The following is a 22,383-nucleotide window of genomic DNA, read 5'->3' on the forward strand; positions in this document are numbered from 1 at the left end:
TGTTTTGGAAAGCTCTCGAGATCAGCTACAAGAATATGTAATAAAAAATAGGGGATGCCATTTAAAAAAATTGAGGTAATCTTTGCATGATTTTCAAATGAATATCCAAGGTCAAACCAATGGCACCATCTTATAGCCCCTTCGAAACCATACAACACATGTCTGAACCATTTTTCGATATTTCGCTTAGTTTACGAGAAAATTGATCGTATTTTTTTAAATGGCCCACTCTGTATATGTACATATATATATTGTGACGACCTATTAATGGTCGTCACTAAGTGCGCCGGGCCGAACACCTGCCCGACGCTCCTGGCCGACCATCCGCCGGGCGCGTGATCCATCCCCTCCGGAGGGATGCCCAACGCGTGAAAATAAGCGCGGGGGGACCCGCACCAGTATATAAGCCGGCTCGTCCGAAGAGCCGGCACCAGTCCTGTCCTGAATCCTGATCCTGACACCAAGCCTCTGGGTGTACTCGAGGCTTCCAAGACCAAGATTCCTGGCAGTCGACGAAGACGGGTGTACCCTCTTCGTAGCCGGGGAGTTCCTGGCGTTCGACTTCCTTCTCTGTGACCGACGGAGGTGGGTTTAACCCCTTCGCTGCCTGGGAGTACCCGGCGTTCGGTTCCTTCTCTACAACCGACGGAGGTGGGTTTAACCCCTTCGCTGCCTGGGAGTACCCGGCGTTCGGTTCCTTCTCTACAACCGACGGAGGTGGGTTTAACCCCTTCGCTGCCTGGGAGTACCCGGCGTTCGGTTCCTTCTCTACAACCGACGGAGGTGGGTTTAACCCCTTCGCTGCCTGGGAGTACCCGGCGTTCGGTTCCTTCTCTACAACCGACGGAGGTGGGTTTAACCCCTTCGCTGCCTGGGAGTGCCCGGCATTCGGTCTCCTGTGTCCGGCCGACGGAGGTGGGTTTGACCCCTTCGCTGCCTGGGGGTACCCGGCATTCGGCTCCTTCTCTCCGGTCGGTAGAGGCGGGCGTGCCCCCTCTGACGCCAGGGTGTACCCGGCATCCGACTCTTCCGCAGCGCGCCGCGCTGCCGCCCGCGGCTCCGCGACCGCGAGATATATCGTCCGTCCGCGCGTTAGTAATAAGTCTGTACATAGACAACAGTGTGATCGTCTGCTAGGTTAAGCATATGTATATATATTGTGAATAAGACTCGAATAAACCAATTGTGAAGCTTAATCACATGTACGCAAGTTTGGCCTTCCGACCCCGCCGAATCCTGATCCCGGCGAGCCGTCCGAGGCGATACGAAAACCGTACCGTTACAATATATATATATATATATATATATATTACAAAAAATAGTACATAATTAATAAAATATCAAATAGCGCAAACATACCAATAAAAGTGCATCAGCTGATAGTCTGCTAATACATTCTTATAAATAGACTTCGATCAATCATGCATTTACCATGATTCACAACGTCTTGAACGCCAGATTGCAAAAGGTGATTTCAGCGTAGCTGGGAATAATTGCAGCAGCATCACCTGTTGCCATATCCTGTAGAATATTCAAATATACAATAGTTATAACATTATGAATTAGAGAGGACATATGTTGCACAAATTCTTGAAAAATTGTATCATTAATTAATTAAAAAATATAACAAGTTGTCACTGACCTGAACGGACAGACGTTGTTGATTGTGAAACGCCACAAACGTACTGGTTTCGTCTATGTCGTGAATTGATGGTACTATAGCAACGCGTTGACCACCAAACTTTCCATATCCAGCTGAACACAAATGGTGGAGAAGGTGCTCGGAGTTCGCGGCGCAACTCAAACTTTTCTCGAAATCCGTCAGTAAGTTGTTGTCGTTCTCGCTGCTGCCTAAATCAGGTTTCTCTGTAGGTGAGCACCACAGGCCAAAATTATTTCTGTGTAAATGTCTGGTGTAGAATTTAAGAGGACAAAAGAGACGTTGAGAAGAGAAGACAAAACTTAGACAAAAAAGACATCTGCATTAATGTTTTTTATAGGACCTAGTAGATTAAATTTAATATGATTATTAGAAATACAATAGATTATTACCTTAAAAATGCTGCAAAATACTAAGTTGTCCTGCATCAATTACTTCTCGTCTTCTACATATTTCGTTTATCTTGTCACTTTGCCAGCCATTTTAAATGTGCGCGTTTTACGGAACCCAAAGCATCGGTTTCCCATGAAGCGTATTATTCGGGACGCGTAGGTTACAAAAACCAATCACAAGTCCTATTTAGCATTTCTGTTAAAACATACAACGGAAACTCTAATCTACGATTGGTTGTATTAGTTACACGTTCCGCGCAATACGCCTTATGTGAATGCCGTCCTTTAGAATAGCGTAACCAGGGCGTATCTTTTATTAAATCACTAGATTACACTAGAATACGCAGGTTACGCTTAACGCAAGTTACGCCTCATGTGACGGCAACCCTTAAGCGGGGAGCACACACTTTTGCATAAGTGCATAAGCGTAAACATGAGAATATTGATTGGTCTATAAACGTATGCATAAGAAATTCAATCAATCGAATTTCTTATGCATATGCTTATGCTCTTATGCAAGAGTGTGTGCTCCCCGCTTTAGGGTTGCAAGAGATGGCAACAATTAGTAATTTATAGGTATGCGCTTGTTGCGTTGGATTAGTCGCGTTGCTAGTCCCTAGACTAGTTACAACTAGAAGACTCCCTATGCTGGTATTACTAACGATAAATAATAAAAACGTTTAATTCTAATTAAAAATAACTGTGAGACGACCCAACTGGCTTAAATTGATTCTTATTATTATTAGTTTGATGTCATATACAAGAAAAGACAACGTTTCGACCTTAGGTTTAGGTCCTTATCAAGTCTAAAATTAAAATTAAAAAATACAATAGATGTACATACAAGAATTTCGATTTTTAAGAAAGCAAAGCGCAAACCAAGATTGTAATAACAAATTAAAACGTACCTTACAAAATCTTTAGTACTATATATAATTAAGTTTTTTCATTTTACATATTTCAATATAAATACTGTGTCACGTAAAATGTTCAGTATGGATGGTAAAGACGAACTAAGTTAAACAGCTTTGATTATTCTATCATAGATCGGATTCAAATTCTCTGTGTCTTTCTGTAGGTTGATCGTGTTGTTAAATTTTTTTATAAAAAACATTTCAGCAATCTCTCTTTTCCTAGTGTTTGTTTCTCGATGTAAAATATTTAAGTTTGTCCATTTAAAGTCATGCGAAAAATCATTTCTATGTTTGCTTATAACATTTTGGTTGCTGACATGCATTTTTATATTATTCATGTGTTCTTTAATCCGAGTATTAAGGTGTCTTTTAGTTTGTCCAATGTATATGGCGTCACAGTCGTTGCAGTCAACTTTATAAACTATCTCGGTCATATCGGCTTTAGATAATTTGTCTTTTCGGGGTTTAATAAACGTATCTAGTTTTTTTGGAATCATATAAATAACACTTAAGCCTGTTTTCTTAATAGATCTCTCAATAGTCTCACTTAGGTTCTTAACATACGGCATTAAAATACAAGACAAAATATCAAATACATTATTTTTGTCAACTACGTTATGAGAATTTTCTATAAAACATGTTCTTTTATACACATATCGCTCAATGACCGTCCTAGGGAAACAATTATCAAGAATTTGAGTATTGAGGATAATGAAATGTTAATTTCTCTTGACGTCACATCTTAATTCACAAACATTCTTAAAGAATTAGTTTTAAAAGCTATTGAAAAACGTTGAAGGGATATTTCATGTAACACAAATTTTAGTTTGGCACAATTTTTTTATAGAAACATGTTTTATAGAAAATTCTCATAACGTAGTTGACAAAAATAATGTATTTGATATTTTGTCTTGTATTTTAATGCCGTATGTTAAGAACCTAAGTGAGACTATTGAGAGATCTATTAAGAAAACAGGCTTAAGTGTTATTTATACGATTCCAAAAAAACTAGATACGTTTATTAAACCCCGAAAAGACAACTTACCTAAAGCCGATATGACCGAGATAGTTTATAAAGTTGACTGCAACGACTGTGACGCAATATACATTGGACAACCTAAAAGACACCTTAATACTCGGATTAAAGAACACATGAATAATATAAAAATGCATGTCAGCAACCAAAATGTTATAAGCAAACATAAAAATGATTTTTCGCATGACTTTAAATGGACAAACTTAAATATTTTACATCGAGAAACAAACACTAGGAAAAGAGAGATTGCTGAAATGTTTTTTATAAAAAAATTTAACAACACGATCAACCTACAGAAAGACACAGAGAATTTGAATCCGATCTATGATAGAATAATCAAAGCTGTTTAACTTAGTTCGTCTTTACCATCCATACTGAACATTTTACGTGACACAGTATTTATATTGAAATATGTAAAATGAAAAAACTTAATTATATATAGTACTAAAGATTTTGTAAGGTACGTTTTAATTTGTTATTACAATCTTGGTTTGCGCTTTATTGCTTTCTTAAAAATCGAAATTCTTGTATGTACATCTATTGTATTTTTTAATTTTAATTTTAGACTTGATAAGGACCTAAACCTAAGGTCGAAACGTTGTCTTTTCTTGTATATGACATCAAACTAATAATAATAAGAATCAATTTAAGCCAGTTGGGTCGTCTCACAGTTATTTTTAATTTTATTTATCACTGGCGATACAAGATACCTACTATTAGTTTAATTCTAAGTTAGATTATTCGCAAAATAGTTGATTATATAGGTTGTCGCAAGAAATGATGTTAGCGCAAAAAAATTAGGGTTTCGACCAATGGCGGGACGTCACAAACCGCATATCTATAAATTACTAGCCATCGCTATCTTTTGCAACCCTAACGATATGAACGATAAATGCGAAATATAATCAATGTGTGCAAACCTATTAATCAATGTGTGAACCCTATAAATAATACAACATTATTTTGTTATTATTTATATTCTTTACAACCAACCAATCGATTATCAACTAACTACAGTCACTTACAGTTTGAATTGTGCACCATTTTTGGCTTTAAGAACTCTTCAGCAACTTGTTAATGATGAAGGTCAACGATATCCCAAAGCAGTCATTCTAATGTCTCGAGGCAGATATGTCGACGACATATTTGGAAGCGGATTCAACATCAGAGACGGAGAAGATTAGTAAAGAATTGATCGAATTTTGCAAAGCGGGAGGTTTTCCTTTACAGAAATGGAGCTCCAACTATTCGGAAATTCTACCGACACCTATTAAAGAGAGGAATATGGAAATTGTAATAGAACCTGCTCTCTGCAAAATTTTAGAGCTTGTTTGGCACCCACTACAGATACTCTACATTTCGTCTCTACCATTTCAGGTACAATTACCTTCATCAAACGGGCAATTGCATCCGACATTGCCAAATTATACGACTCATTATGTTTGATTTCGCCCATTCTTATAAGGGCAAAAATCATATTACAAGAACTTTGGTTAATAAAGATTGGTTGGGATGAATCCTTTTCAATTAAATTTCAAAACAGATGGTCTTCTTTTCGACAACAATTGTCACAATTAGAAATTCTTTCCATACCAAGATGGCTTAGGGTAGTCCATTCAGACACCGTCAAGATCGAAATTCACGGATTTTCAGACGCTTCTCAACTTGCCATAACAGCTACTGTTTACATCAAGACTTCGAAGGAAAATAATTTTATAGAAAATTCTCATAACGTAGTTGACAAAAATAATGTATTTGATATTTTGTCTTGTATTTTAATGCCGTATGTTAAGAACCTAAGTGAGACTATTGAGAGATCTATTAAGAAAACAGGCTTAAGTGTTATTTATACGATTCCAAAAAAACTAGATACGTTTATTAAACCCCGAAAAGACAAATTACCTAAAGCCGATATGACCGAGATAGTTTATAAAGTTGACTGCAACGACTGTGACGCCATATACATTGGACAAACTAAAAGACACCTTAATACTCGGATTAACGGATCGGCTCGCCGGTTCCAGGATTCGGGAGGAAGGGGGAGATTCAGACTCGCTTATTCCTTATTAACAATGCTTTGGTTTATTCAAAAAGAAACAAATAAACAAAATGTTTGTTGGCATAAAGCCTAAATAGAGAAACTTATTGACTACTCGGTATAAACAAAATGTTTGTTGGCATAAAGCCTTAAATAGAGAAACTTATTGACTACTCGGTATAAACAAAAATGTTTGTTGGCATAAAGCCTTAAATGGAGAAACTTATTGACTACTCGGTATAAACAAAAATGCGGAGGCGTATAGCCTGTAGCGGTGTCCGGAAAAGATTTACAAATTACCCGGTATAACTTAGAGATACGGTGTACGGAGGCGTATAGCCTATAGCAGGAAGAAACCAGAAACCGGGAAACCCGGCGTAATGACGAGAAACCCGTCACCCGGTGTATAGCAGGAAGAGACCGGAAACCGGGAAACCCGGCGTAACAACGAGAAACCCGTTGCCCGGCGTGTAGCAGGAAGAGACCGGAAACCGGGAAACCCGGCGTAACAACGAGAAACCCGTTGCCCGGCGTGTAGCAGGAAGAGACCGGAAACCGGGAAACCCGGCGTAACAACGAGAAACCCGTTGCCCGGCGTGTAGCAGGAAGAGACCGGAAACCGGGAAACCCGGCGTAATGACGAGAAACCCGTCACCCGGTGTATAGCAGGAAGAGACCGGAAACCGGGAAACCCGGCGTAACAACGAGAAACCCGTTGCCCGATACTAAAGGTAGGAGGCCAGAAACCGAGAAACCCGGCGTAACAACGAGAAGCCCGAGATCATGGCTAGGAGGTCCGGAACAGGACTGGTGCCGGCTCATCCATCGAGCCGGCTTATATACCCTGCCGGCGGTTCCCCCACTCTACATCGAGGCTGTGGTGGGGGTAACGCCGGCGTCGTAGTGGGGCGCCTCTGGAGGTTGTAGTGGGGCGCCCCTGGGGTAGGGTGACCCGTGTATCGCTTATGTTTTTGTGTTTAGGGGCGCCTTAGGCGCCATAGCCTCAAGTGGCGGGCGGGTGATCGGCCCGCGAGGCGTTAGTAACGGCCACGCCGTTACAGAACACATGAATAATATAAAAATGCATGTCAGCAACCAAAATGTTATAAGCAAACATAGAAATGATTTTTCGCATGACTTTAAATGGACAAACTTAAATATTTTACATCGAGAAACAAACACTAGGAAAAGAGAGATTGCTGAAATGTTTTTTATAAAAAAATTTAACAACACGATCAACCTACAGAAAGACACAGAGAATTTGAATCCGATCTATGATAGAATAATCAAAGCTGTTTAACTTAGTTCGTCTTTACCATCCATACTGAACATTTTACGTGACACAGTATTTATATTGAAATATGTAAAATGAAAAAACTTAATTATATATAGTACTAAAGATTTTGTAAGGTACGTTTTAATTTGTTATTACAATCTTGGTTTGCGCTTTATTGCTTTCTTAAAAATCGAAATTCTTGTATGTACATCTATTGTATTTTTTAATTTTAATTTTAGACTTGATAAGGACCTAAACCTAAGGTCGAAACGTTGTCTTTTCTTGTATATGACATCAAACTAATAATAATAAGAATCAATTTAAGCCAGTTGGGTCGTCTCACAGTTATTTTTAATTTTATTCATCACTGGCGATACAAGATACCTACTATTAGTTTAATTCTAAGTTAGATTATTCGCAAAATAGTTGATTATATAGGTTGTCGCAAGAAATGATGTTAGCGCAAAAAAATTAGGGTTTCGACCAATGGCGGGACGTCACAAACCGCATATCTATAAATTACTAGCCATCGCTATCTTTTGCAACCCTAACGATATGAACGATAAATGCGAAATATAATCAATGTGTGCAAACCTATTAATCAATGTGTGAACCCTATAAATAATACAACATTATTTTGTTATTATTTATATTCTTTACAACCAACCAATCGATTATCAACTAACTACAGTCACTTACAGTTTGAATTGTGCACCATTTTTGGCTTTAAGAACTCTTCAGCAACTTGTTAATGATGAAGGTCAACGATATCCCAAAGCAGTCATTCTAATGTCTCGAGGCAGATATGTCGACGACATATTTGGAAGCGGATTCAACATCAGAGACGGAGAAGATTAGTAAAGAATTGATCGAATTTTGCAAAGCGGGAGGTTTTCCTTTACAGAAATGGAGCTCCAACTATTCGGAAATTCTACCGACACCTATTAAAGAGAGGAATATGGAAATTGTAATAGAACCTGCTCTCTGCAAAATTTTAGAGCTTGTTTGGCACCCACTACAGATACTCTACATTTCGTCTCTACCATTTCAGATACAATTACCTTCACCAAACGGGCAATTGCATCCGACATTGCCAAATTATACGACTCATTAGGTTTGATTTCGCCCATTCTAATAAGGGCAAAAATCATATTACAAGAACTTTGGCCAATAAAGACTGGTTGGGATGAATCCTTTTCAATTAAATTTCAAAACAGATGGTCTTCTTTTCGACAACAATTGTCACAATTAGAAATTCTTTCCATACCAAGATGGCTTAGGGTAGTCCATTCAGACACCGTCAAGATCGAAATTCACGGATTTTCAGACGCTTCTCAACTTGCCATAACAGCTACTGTTTACATCAAGACTTCGAAGGAAAATAATTCTTTTTCAGTATGTTTAATATGCTCCAAGACTAGAGTTGCTCCACTCAAGCGACTTACGATACCACGACTTGAGTTAACGGCAGCACTGCTTTTAGCAAGACTAATCTTAAAGACTATTAAGGCGCTCGACCTACCTTGAGTACCGGTACGATCCTACATATTAAGATGCGGACACTGTGTGCGATATCGTGGCATTCGTGCAAAACAGCTAATGGGTAACTTACCAATTGTTAGAGTGACTCCAACACGACCCTTCTATAACACGGGTCTAGACTACGCTGGTTCCGTGACTCTAAAAACTTGGAAAGAGCAGGCGGCACGCTCGTATAAAGGCTATCTTTCCATATTCGTTTGTCTCGCAACTTCTGCATAACACATTAAAGTCGTAACAGACTATACCAAAAAAGCATTTATTGCCGCTTATAAACGTTTCAGCGGAAGACGTGGAATATGTGCCACACTACAAAGCGATTGTGGTACTAACTTTGTAGGAGCTGATAATGAATTGAAACGCTTATTCCAACAATCTTTACAAGAACTTGGAAGCCTAGCAGCACTTTTGGCAACAGACGGAACCGAATGGAAGTTCAATCCACCATCTGCTCCTCATTTTGGTGGCAAGTGGGAAGCAGCAGTGAAGTCAGTTAAGTTTCATCTAAAAATAATATTAGGAGATACGTCTGTTACATATGAGGAAATGACCACTATCACTACACAAATCGAAGCCGTATTAAATTCCCGGCCACTCTGTCCATTGTCGGAGGATCCCAATGCCTTAACCCCAGGGCATTTTTTGATGAGCCAAGCACCAACAGCCATTCCTGAACCAAACCTATCTAACGAGCCTATCTGACGACTCAATAGATGGCTATTACTTCGCTAAACAGTAGAAATACCAAGCAATATCAAAGTGGCATCATCCTTCCAATGAGATAAAAAAAGGGTCTTTAGTTCTCATTACAGATGAACGTTATCCGCCGGGAAAGTGGCCTCTTGCCAGAGTTACACAACTGTATCCTGACGATTTGACTAGAGTTGTTACCCTGAAGACTCCTACAGCCTCCTACAAGCAACCTATAGCCAAGTTGTGTGTCCTGCCTACCAATCCTGACCCATCATATTCGTCAACTCCATTGTCAAAGGCGGGCGGTAATGTTATGGAATCAGTCGATCACGATTCCGATCACGCCATGGGCTAACAGTCAATCAAAAGCGACATTTACCTCGCGGTAGCACTGTCGCTGTAAAGACAAGCGAGCAACTAGCTTCCGTTTCTTGTCTACTTCTTGACAACAAGAAAAACAGACGTGTTTTTCTCTCGCTCTCAATCAAGTATAATTTTGTGCAGTTAGTTTATCAAGGGCAGTAGCAAAAAAAAGACATTATCTTCGGATGATTCCTTGAGTGCCAAATTCTTGCCAATTTCGATCCTTGAGATTTTATCGATTGAGGGCAGCTACGTATCAAAAGAAGCTATCCAGTTTCATTCTCAAGATGCGTCCTTAATGACCGCCTTTGGCAGTGCCTATTACGGCGTATTTTTCAAGTGCCATCAACAAATAATTGCTATCACTGGTTAACGTTAGTTACCGTGATTGGGCATCAACCCTCGTTCGACTCTGATCAAGTCGAACGGTTTCTCTTCATTCTCAGGTAACAAAACTCCTTATCAAGAAAATAATTGAGTCTCCGTGTAAGTTTTTGGTTTATCGTTTATATATATAGAAAGTTATTTCAATATTAATTGTATTCTTAATCTCACATTAATTATTCCAGTGTACTTTAAATTCAGAATCAGTTGAGACTCGTTTCTTTCATAATCCACATAAATTTTACTTATAATTATTCCTTTTGAATAATCTCAATTATTTTATTGATTCTCACTGTCATTCTGACTTGAATTATTGTATATTGATTCTCGCTCTCCTTCTTATGATTTGTTATATATTGATTTTTGCTTTTATTATAATATGATTATAATATACTTATTAAGCTTAGCTCATCTTCATTATATAATTTATTATACATATAGAGTATTACTTTCAATACACATTTTTGATTTTCATAATTATTATGTTATGATTTTAATATTCTTTATATAGAAACTTATTCATTATTAAAAAGTCTTATTACATACATTTTGGTCTTTGATTATTATATTTTTTGTTCTATTTTTAACAATGATATGTATTACAACTATATGATGTTCGTATGCCCATTATGACTAGTTATACTTTTACTACTTGTTTCAATGTTTTTCTCATGTTAACATATCTGAATTATTTCTCATATTAAAATTAATTATCTATAGTTTGATAAGATTCATTTCTAACACTTTTCATTAATGCATTTGATGCGTTTAAGTTCTATTATTGTGTTTATCATTAGAATGTGATGTACTTTATTAAATAATATTATTATTTGAAAGAAAACTAAAATAATTTGACCTATATTAAATTGTTACTTTTTCAGTATTATGATTGCATTCTTTAAATTAAGTATTGTATTACATCTGTTGAGATAAGATCTTTTTTTTAAATTATTTTTTTAAATTTATGGTATATGTTTTTATTAAGTATATTATCTTTATTTGTTCTAATATTACTTCTTTCAGACAAATTTATGTTTACCTTTTGGTTAAAGACGCTTTCAATTTCAGACTATTAATAAAAGTTCAACACGAAAAAACCAGATTAAAAAACGGTATTAATATAAAATTCGAGTAAGTAACATTTTTTGCCTGCAATTGTTCGAGTTTACACCGTGGTAATTTATCAATTTCATAACCGGACCTTTGTCATGTATATGTATTTAGGCAGCGTATTCAGACGAATCTCTTTCTCTCCAGCATCATCACGCTCACGCAGACGACTTTTCCTTCTTGTGCATCCGCCAACGTCGGCCCATCTTATCTTAGGCCTCGCGTGATGTATGATAATCTCTAAAAACTCACCTTTAAAAAAAAGTAAAAAAAGGCGACCAGTTAAGGGCACGCCATTAACAAAAATTATCCATTGCAAATCCATGTAGAATCCTATCCTATTGCAAACCCATGTAGAATCCTATAAAAAATTAATCATTGCAAACCCATGTAGAATCCTAGGCAAAATTAACCATTGCAAACTCATGTAGAATTGTATTAAAAATGATCCATTGCAAACTTATGTAGAATCCTACATTGCAAACCCATGTACAATAGAATTGTATGAAAAATTATCGATTATAAATTCATGTACAATCGTAACAAAAGTAATGAAATAAAAAAAAAATTGCGCCAAGTGAAAGTAGAAACTTGTACCAGTGGAAAATTAAAGTTGCAGACATATATAGAGTCGTATAATGAATCAGTAAAAATTTAAATTTGCAAATGTAGAATCGTACCATAAAAAAACTTATCTTTTAAAAAAAAAGATAAACAAGATGCCAAGTCCATGCGCCATGTAAAAAAGAAATAAAAAAATTTTAGTTAAAAAAACTGGGCGCGCTGCTAAGTTTCAAAATTACAATGCACCTTAAAGTAACATTAATTAATTTAAACACAAAACATATTTTAACTGTAATGAGTTTAAAAGTAACAATTTAATTTTAATATTGTTAGAATATTATTTAGCAGCGCTCCCAGTTTTTTTAACTAAAATTTTTTTATTTCTTTTTTACATGGCGCATGGACTTGGCATCTTGTTTATCTTTTTTTTTAAAAGATAAGTTTTTTTATGGTACGATTCTACATTTGCAAATTTAAATTTTTACTGATTCATTATACGACTCTATATATGTCTGCAACTTTAATTTTCTACTGGTACAAGTTTCTACTTTCACTTGGCGCAATTTTTTTTTTATTTCATTACTTTTGTTACGATTGTACATGAATTTATAATCGATAATTTTTCATACAATTCTATTGTACATGGGTTTGCAATGTAGGATTCTACATAAGTTTGCAATGGATCATTTTTAATACAATTCTACATGAGTTTGCAATGGTTAATTTTGCCTAGGATTCTACATGGGTTTGCAATGATTAATTTTTTATAGGATTCTACATGGGTTTGCAATAGGATAGGATTCTACATGGGTTTGCAATGGATAATTTTTGTTAATGGCGTGCCCTTAACTGGTCGCCTTTTTTTACCTTTTTTTAAAGGTGAGTTTTTAGAGATTATATCATTCATTTTTGTATATTTTTATGACCGGAATAGAACAATTATTAAACATGTTTATCTAAACTTCTTTGCTTAAAATGATGTGTACAATCATATCCTAGAATCCTGATCATTCCTCCTAAAGCACCCTATTTATATAAATTTACCCATATGTGTGTGTGTGTGTGTGTGTACTAATGTCGAGCATTTTTTATACATTTTCTATTAAATTTAGATAAAAGTTGCAGGATTTCGAAAAAGAAAAAGTTGACACAGACTTTTTCCTAAACGGCGATTTTCAAGGTTATTTAAAGGTCACTTATATTTTCAAAATAGAATTACCTGAATTTTTCTCATATAAATCGATTCCTCGCAATATTTACTATAAAAAGTTGTAAAGGTATAATTTTTACATAATCTTACATAAACTTCGAAATATTACAAATATTTTATTCTATGAAATATTTCAGTTTATGTAAAATTATGTTAACTATCTTTTAAATTATTCACTTTTAGCCATCTTACCCTTACAACCTTTTATAGTGAATATTGCAACAAATTGGTTTATATATATAATATATATATAACATCAGTTATTATTAATTGATGTTTACATTTATTTTTAGACTTACTAGAGCTCTAATGCTCCACATTTTTTGCAAAAACTGTTTATTCTACAGATTTCAAATATGCTTTTAAATGATGATTGAATATTTCCTTTTTTTAATTATTTTTATTATTATTTTTCAATCTCAATCAACTTTTATAACTTTATGCCAGCACGATACAAATACATGTGTCTTTATTTTTTTTATTATTTTCATTATTATTTTTCAATCTCAATCAACTTCTATAACCTTATGCCAGCAGGATACAAATACATGTATGTCTTTATTATTGTATCAACTCTTGTCTTTTCCATGTAACCATGTCTTCATAGTTTGAATTATCCCTTCATCTTCTCAATCTTTCGCAGAGATTTAATTAATTAAATACACTTCACACGAAATAAAGTTTGCTGGAAGATATACAGCAAACGATAACTGTAAAAACATGATTACGTGAAAAGAACAAGAGTTGGTACAGTAAGGCAGTAAGTAAGTACATGTAATGTATCGTATTGGCATAACGCTATATCCGCGGAGCAGATAATGTGGCTGTAGAGGTAGTCTGCAGTGCAGCTAATGTGGACGTAGATGTTGATTGAGATAATTGTCTAATATAAAATAGAATTTAAAAATTTAGTTTAAAAAGCTGTTGCATATATAAATAAAGTTTATTTTTTTCTAAATTTGGAATATGTTTAATTAATTAATTTTTTAAGTTTATGTTTAATAAATTTTTTAAGTCTGTATTCAATAATTTTATTCATTTGATAAATACATGTATGTCTTTATTTTGATATGTTTAATATAATTAGAAATTCATTATTAATTAGATATGTAAACTATAAATTCATATATAATATTTGAAAATATATGTGAATATTTAAATTTTTATCTTCTCCTTCCTCTCCTTCAATCTCTTTAATATCAATATGTGTATGTGTGTACACGCGCCGCACATTTGTACGTATTTATTTAATTATTGGCTAGTTTGAGATTACTTAATATGATAAAAAATTATGACAATAATAATCCTTGTTTTTTTTGTTATTATTTTACCTCAGATTTTTTTGTCTATCTTATAAATAAACACTTTAGGAGATTTGAATATTTCAAGTAAACTAATTGTAAGTAAATTTCACATTAATGCATATAGATGTTTAATCTGATGTACTGAATAAGTACACAAGACGAACAGTGAGTGAGTGAGTGAGAATGAGAGAGTGTGTGTGTTGGTTGTGCGTGTGTGGGTGAGAAAGGAGAGAGAGAGAGAGAGAGAGAGAGAGGAGAGAGAGAGAGAGAGAGAGAAGAGAGAGAGAGAGAGAGAGAGAGAGAGAGAGTTAGCCAACATAACCCCGCACGCTGCCGATCATGAATGTACTAAATAAGTACACAAGACGAACAGTGAGTGAGTGAGTGAGAATGAGAGAGTGTGTGTGTGTGTGCGTGTGCGTGTGAGAAAGAGAGAGAGAGAGAGAGAGAGAGAGAGAGAAGAGAGAAGAGAGAGAGAGAGAGAGAGAGAGAGAGAGAGAGAGAGAAGAGTTAGCCAACATAACCCCGCACGCTGCCGATATGGCGGAGCGCCACTATCGCCATCTGTTGTAAAACGTGCGAGATGGACAAAATTACCACTACATGCATCTTGCATGTGTTGTGTACGTGTGATATATGTGTGCGCATGTGTTGTATACGTGTGAATACGTGTAGCACGATACTACTATGTATGCGTGGTCGATGATGATAATGATGATGATAATGATGATAATGATGATGATAATGATGACGGGGACGTTTCTTAATAGAAATTTTTCATATTTCGACTTTGCATTTATATATCTCTGCTTACAAATCACGTAGAGCTGAAATAAAGACACTTTTATTATATAATTCGAACTCAATCTATCGATTAAGTCTAGTATAAACTCGATTGCTTCAGCCATTATTGAGGATTCAAAATATTATAAAGACTCAAATGTCCGACTCGCGTTAAGATACACGGTGTCTCCGCTACGCCCTTAACTGGTCGCGAGACACTACCGTGTCTCTTGATCTCGATCACGGTATAGGTATTAATTTCTGTCGCGATAATGCATTTCGAAAAATTCCCAATTATTATCTTATTTCATATTAGTGTGTTATTATTATCCTAATGTTTTCAGAAAATCCTCCTACGCGGAAGAAAACGCAAAAATTATTTTTCGGGTGCTCTCTCTCTCTCTCTCTCTCTCTCTCTCTCTCTCTCTCAAGGGTTGGTGAGAAAGCAAAGGTTCCCGAATTTCCCGCCTTCCTGGCCGGGCCTTCGGCCCTTGTGACGGACAAAAAAAAAAGGCACGTCACTATATATATACATTTATATTTTGTTGACTTTGTCTTTATTTATATCTATACATATATACATATCTGAAGTTTTCCAGAAAATGACAAATCGGCACAAATATATTTTGTAAAAAAAGTTTTTAAAACTTCAATGAATAACGAAGACAGAATATGTTTGTGTCGCTTACTGGAAAGTTCCCATGATCTATATCTATCCTCTAATCTTATATTCCCGTAATATAAATTTATCTCTAATTTTAACATTCCCGTAATTTATTTCTATTCTCTAATCTTACATCGCATTAGTACGCACTTCACCACGAGACGGCGCTGTCGCATCTTTTGTTGCCCAATTTATATAAGAAGCTTTCATTTCTCTTAGTATATGTTCTGTGGCACCAGTTCTGCCAATGAAAAACGCTATTATAGATGTAGGTTTGGAGTGAATCGGGATTGGACGGCCGGGTGTAAACTAGTTTATTTACATTTATCACATTCGTGGTCACCTCGCGGACGAGTGTCGTATTCGTGTAATTAGTAAATTCTTCATTACTCTCGATTTTGTGTTTAAGTTTGATTGTTGCTCACCGAAAAAGCTTCGTGTCTTTTTTATTCAAATTATACTTTGAGAAGTGTTTATTAAATGATCTTTAAAACATTGATTCTGTGACTCGGACACCTATGCTTCCCAGTTTCTTAGACAATTAATTCGTCGAAGACTGCCTAAATATTTGACTTTTATGAGATTTTACAATATTGGTATTTGTTTCGGTTGCATTGTAAATATTCTTATAATATAATAATTATATAAAAGTATAGCAGAATGATGATATTGGGCAAAATATGGTTAGGGTTAGGTTAGGTTACCTAAAGTATAAATAATATTAAATATATTTTACTTGTCTAAACATATTGCTATTAATTAAGACTGATGATGATTATAATAATAATAATAATAATAATAATAATAATAATAATAATAATAATAATAATAATAATTAATGGTTAAAGTAAATATATAGTTTTGAATATATGGAAATATATAATATATTCTATTTGCATTGAACAGAGAATATATAATAAATAATTTTTTTATAAATACAAAACATTTTTTTTATGAAAAAACTAGTAATCTATTTATTGTAATTAATATATTATTAATTTTCCCATAGAATCTGTTATAGATGTTATCTGTATTTTTGAAAATAAGATGCTACCATATGATTCTTATATGCAACTTTCAATAGCAGTGATTCTTGGCATCATTAAAGCATATGAGCATACTCGTATATTAAATGAATTAGATATGTTTGTATTATCAAACTTGTGTGAATATAAATTTTAAATAAATCTATTCTTGTATTGCAAGTCATTTTATTTTTAGCTGCCATTTAGATGAATCTACTGTTGTATTACAGGGTATTATTTTGAGTTGCGAAAAGACTAAAAGACTAAATATGCTAATAATCCCACCTTACAAGACATCTATACTTTCATGAAAATTAGACATTATTAAATTCTACAGTAAGCATTTTTATTTTCTCTTATAGAATTATTATCTATTTATTACATACTTCTATTTAAGTTATTTATAATTTTTAACTTTTTTCTCTTTTATAAATCCATGATCAAGGTTTAATCGTATGTTTAAGTGGCAGCATATATTTAAATAGTTATGTCATCTAAACAATTGGAATAAACTAAAGAAAAAGTAATTAAAAGATAGATAGAAAAAGTTTGAAAAAAGGATATTTCAATAATAAATATATTTATTATATTAAATTAATAAATATTAATAACATTCTTACATGTAATACAATAAAGTACAATATATTAAGAAAATTAAATATTAACATGATTTTGCTGAGAACTCAGCTGAAAACTAATCTTGAGATGTGATATGGTTTAATAAGGTTATGATTTGATATGGTTTGTTGTGGTTTGATATGGTTTTTCAAGTGAGTTATTTCGTTTATCATATGAATAGTTTCAGTTAATCTTTAATCAAAATGTAACTATTGAATAGTCCATATCTCAAGACATAAAACTTCAATCTAAGTATCTCATCTAATATGCTCTTGAGATGAGATTTGAGAAACGATTATAAATACGGACCTTAATTGGTCAACTAAATTCATAATTTTCTTCGATTCTTTATATGTAAAACAGCTGTTCCACTTTGTAAATAAACTGGTCAATATTAAAAATAAAATTATGAATATAAAATATAACAATAATGAAATAATAAATAGTAAAACTTTGTTTTGCATATAAATAATTAAAGAAAATTATATGAATTTAGTTGATCAATTAAGGTCCATATTTATAGTCGTTATTCTGCTGAAAACTCAGCTGAAACTAATCTTGAGACATGATTTAATAAGGTTATGGTTTGATATGGTTTGTTATGATTTAATATGGTTTTTCAAGTGAGTTATTGTTCCATTTCTCAGGTGAATATTCTCAGTTGATCTTTAATCAAAATGTAACCATTAAATTGTCCATATTTCAAGACAAAACTCCAATCTGAGTATCTCACCTAACTCTTGAGATGAGATGTATGTATTATAATACATGTATAAGAAAAATGCCTTTTATTATATAATATTTATTAATTTAATATTTTATGGATATATGGTATTTTTTATTTAATTTTTTAAAATTATTTCTCAAGTATTCCACTTATTTAAGTATGACTTTTTAAATACATGCTGCTCCGCAAAGGTACAATTAAAATTTAGCTATTACTGAATTAAAAGAGATGAAAGAAGTTGAAACTTAAATATAACTTAAACAGAAGTAATAAATAAATAATAAATAATCTATAAAAGAAAAGAAAAAATACACTTATGGTGGAATTCAATGATGCTGAGGTAATGATCACTGCTATTGCATCGCTGAAAGTTATAAGCTTCATATAAAGATCATAGCAACTAATTTTTATAAAAGTATAGATATTTTACAAAAGAGCATTATCAACATATTTAATCCATTTTTGCAAAATAATATATATAAATTTGTGTGACTAAGTTTTAAATGAACCTACTTTTGTATTACAGCATATTTTATTTTGAGTTACTATTTAGATAAATATAAAAATATATTTATCTAAATAGTAACTCAAAATAAAAGATGCTGTAATACAAAAGTAGGTTCATTTAAAACTTAGTTACACAAATTTAATATAATATTATTGTACATAATTCACTTACTGTGATATCTAATGATGCCAAGAATCACTACTTTTGCACTGAAAGCTGTGGGCTTTATATAAGGAGCAGCAATTAATTTTCATGAAAGTGCAGGAAGTCCATGAGAGATTTTATAGGAAAAAACTGATAATATATTAATTATAATTTTTTGTTAGTAAAAAATTAATAGTTTTTCCATAAATGTATTTATAAAAACATAGTATGTATGAATATAATATTTTGAAACTACATATTTAATTTTACCATTAATCATTATTCTGCTATACTTTTATACAGTATACTCCTTGATTATGAAATAGAATTATATGTACATATTAATATATGGATACATAATAATATTCAAATATATAATAAATCATAGATTATTTTTACTTAAAAACAAATTTTTGTATCTTATAATACATTACATTTATTATTATTTTATTTTTTATAACTTTTTTTACTATATGTTCAATTTCCATTATCGATTATTCGTGTAGTTAAAATGGTCGGTAATGTAGTACTTTAATTACTGGGCCGCCCGACCCCACTTAATGCTCACAAAAATTCACTACCAAGGACTAATGGATTTTAATAGTACCTCGTTTGATGTTAATACTTAATAAGAATAATTTACGCGATAAGTGAAATGATTATATTGACAAAAAATATAGCTTTAAAAAATGGCGGGACGTCATATAGACGACCATATTAAATATTAGTTTGCTCATGTATTGTATATTCGCCCAGGGTATTAATTCTATAACTTTTATCAAAGTAAAAACGTGAAAAAAATTTCCTCCAATCACACATTGAATTAATTTTTAAATCAATCTGTGATTGGCGGAAATGTTTCACTTTACACGTTTTTACTTTGATAAAAGTTGCAGAATTGACACCCAGGTGACGCTTAAAGTACTATTTTAAAACCAAATAAAATTAGCTATCTTTCTTATGCATCGACATATAGAATGGACTGAGCATCGCGATGGGTAAGCGCGCGCCTGCTTTAGAGTGAGAAGTACTACATCTGAGGCCTATGTTTGTCTCTCTTTTTGCAGGGCCGTCTAAAAAAATTGCGGACCATGTGCATTTTTCTATGAAATGTGTAGTCAATAGATTTTTTTAGAATTTATTTTAAAATTTGTTTTAATATATTTAATATATTTATAAATAAACAATAAATTTGCTTTAATTTATATTATATTTATATTAATATTTTATTAATTATAAAGTTTTATAAATAGATATATGTTTACAAATTTTATTATAAATATTATTATTATTTACACACTATACTAATGTTATAAATAATAAAAAAATTATATTGTTGATATATAGAAAATTTTATTTATTTACATTTATAAAAAATTACAATACTACACATTATTATAAAATATAATATGATATATGCCACTTACAGGATATTGTTATAATTATATGTATAAAACAAAATTTTATTATATAATATTTATAGTTACATGTATTTCTTATATTTCTTATATAAAAATAATAACACTTATCAACAGAAATTATTTAATATTTTGTTTGTAAATTACCTTTTCAAACATGTATGTTCCTTGTTGCAGTATTGTGTACTTTCTATGCTCTCTTCTATGCTCTCAGAGTTGCTACGATCAGTGGTTTCTCCATTTTTCTGTAAATTTATAGATGGGACTGCATCAGATTTGACATATTTTCTTTCCCCAACAATACTTTTTGTGAAATCCTGTTCATTAAAATGTTTTGAACACACTCTTGCATTTGGACTAATCTGCTTGATGTTTAATGCAGATAACCACAATTTCTTTATGTGTTCTTTTTCTGGAACTCTGAAAATAATGATAATGTATTACTAGCTTTATATTGTATAATTCAATTATTATTATATTACAAAATATTTAAAATAATGTTCTAAATATCTCTTATTTGTAAAACGCATAATCTAACCTAACTTTTTATAATTTTACTTTACACAATTTTTATTACATACTATTACATATCTTAATTTTATTATATAATATATAATTTTAATATATATTTAACAAAACTATGCAAGTTACGTATATATAATATAATTATATACAGCTTTAAAACAATATGTTTAAAGAATGTGTTACAATAATGTCCTATAAAAAATACTTTTAATGTACTTACTTATGCATCTGTATATCCTTTTTATTTTTATCATACGTAATTTTGCACACAAAACACCTTAAAACCATTTTTTAATTTTTAAAGATAAAGATAAACGTTTCACGTTATTCCAAAGCGAGTAGGCGAAGGTGAGGTGTCAAAAATTTAATGCTATGTTACTGCTAGAATTCTGGAGGGGGACGAAATAACAAATCAGAAGCTTGCAAGAGAGACAAACATAGGCCTCAGATGTAGTACCTCTCACTCTAAAGCAGGCGCGCGTTTACATATCGCAATGCTCAGTCCATTCTATATGTCGATGTTCTTATGTCATCTAGACTCAGTTTGTAAAGTATATATACTGTATGTATACTGTATACTTGTGTGTTGTGTCATAGGGGAAAGCATTGGGTTGAACGCAGTCACTTTGTGTTTTCTTTTCAGCTCGAAAACTATTATAATAATAAAGAAGCTGATTTATCAAGATTTGATATCAAGATTTGTAAGTGATAAATGTTAATTTTAAATCAAATAATATCTTTTATAATAGAGTACATACATTTATATAGCTACAATATAAATATAACTTTCATACGCACACGCACATACGCACTCACTTATGTATGTGTATATGGAGGAAATATAACATAAATAATGGATTAATTTTTTAAATAGAAGGTTTTAAGATAGATTTTGATATAAAAATTTAATGTTCAAGTTAATTAAACAAAATTTTAATAATTAAAATCAGTATACAGTAAAAAATTAAAATTTATATACTTTATATCAAGTAATTATGAATACAGTAATATAATAAAATATTAGATGAATACGGTTTATGAATAGAGATATATTGGCTGCTTTCCAAAATTACTGCTAACATTATGTCATCCTTGTCTAATGTTCGATTCGATGAATAACAAGGACAGTACTACATGTTGTAGTACTGTCAGTACAATTTTAGATCATAGCTTCAGATCAAGAAACACGGTAGTGTCTCGCGCCAAGTTAAATTTACAGCGTAGTTTTGCATAGCGAGGCACACTGTGTGTATTATAACGCGAGTCTGACAGTTGAGAACATCATATATTTCAATTATGCAGTAATTGAAGCAATCGAGTTCTTATTATGCTCAATAGATTGAGTTTGAATTATAAAAGAAAGTGCCTTTATTTTTTTCTCTATGTGCTCTATGTGTTTTCTATGTTCTCTATGTGTTTTTTTCTTTATTAACGAAGATATTATAATCTAAAGTTTGTTTTTATTAAAAAATTGATTATAAATTTTGG

The 22,383-nt window shown here is 32.7% G+C and overlaps 2 protein-coding genes across 7 annotated transcripts in view; one reads left to right on the forward strand and one right to left on the reverse strand.

Moving 5' to 3' along the window:
• Window positions 1-16,234: 16,234 nt before the first annotated feature.
• Window positions 16,235-22,383, forward strand: part of LOC114945731 (dual specificity protein phosphatase 3) — an 83,798-nt gene continuing 77,649 nt past the window's right edge. The window contains exons 1-2 of one of the 6 annotated variants that reach the window (XM_085480015.1): window positions 16,236-16,546; window positions 21,493-21,596. Coding sequence is in view for 2 of the 6 variants with exons in the window: in XM_085480013.1 (XP_085336139.1) it covers window positions 22,223-22,253 (31 nt within the window). In the remaining 4 variants the exon portion in view is untranslated. Of the gene's footprint in view, window positions 16,547-21,492; window positions 21,597-22,100; window positions 22,254-22,383 lie in introns of those variants that run through there. The other 5 variants (XM_085480017.1, XM_085480016.1, XM_085480014.1 and 2 more) reach the window with 5 other exon arrangements.
• Window positions 20,346-21,399, reverse strand: LOC146724330 (uncharacterized). Its single transcript, XM_085480019.1, has 2 exons — window positions 21,116-21,399; window positions 20,346-20,790 (listed from the first exon to the last, which is right to left on the reverse strand). Exons 1-2 carry the CDS (start codon window positions 21,181-21,183, stop codon window positions 20,514-20,516), a joined length of 345 nt encoding a protein of 114 aa, XP_085336145.1. The 5' UTR covers window positions 21,184-21,399; the 3' UTR covers window positions 20,346-20,513.

Source organism: Nylanderia fulva, unplaced genomic scaffold (genome assembly GCF_048542155.1).
Source record: "Nylanderia fulva isolate GAGA-0341 unplaced genomic scaffold, ASM4854215v1 Scaffold138, whole genome shotgun sequence".
Taxonomy (NCBI): Eukaryota; Metazoa; Arthropoda; class Insecta; order Hymenoptera; family Formicidae; genus Nylanderia; species Nylanderia fulva.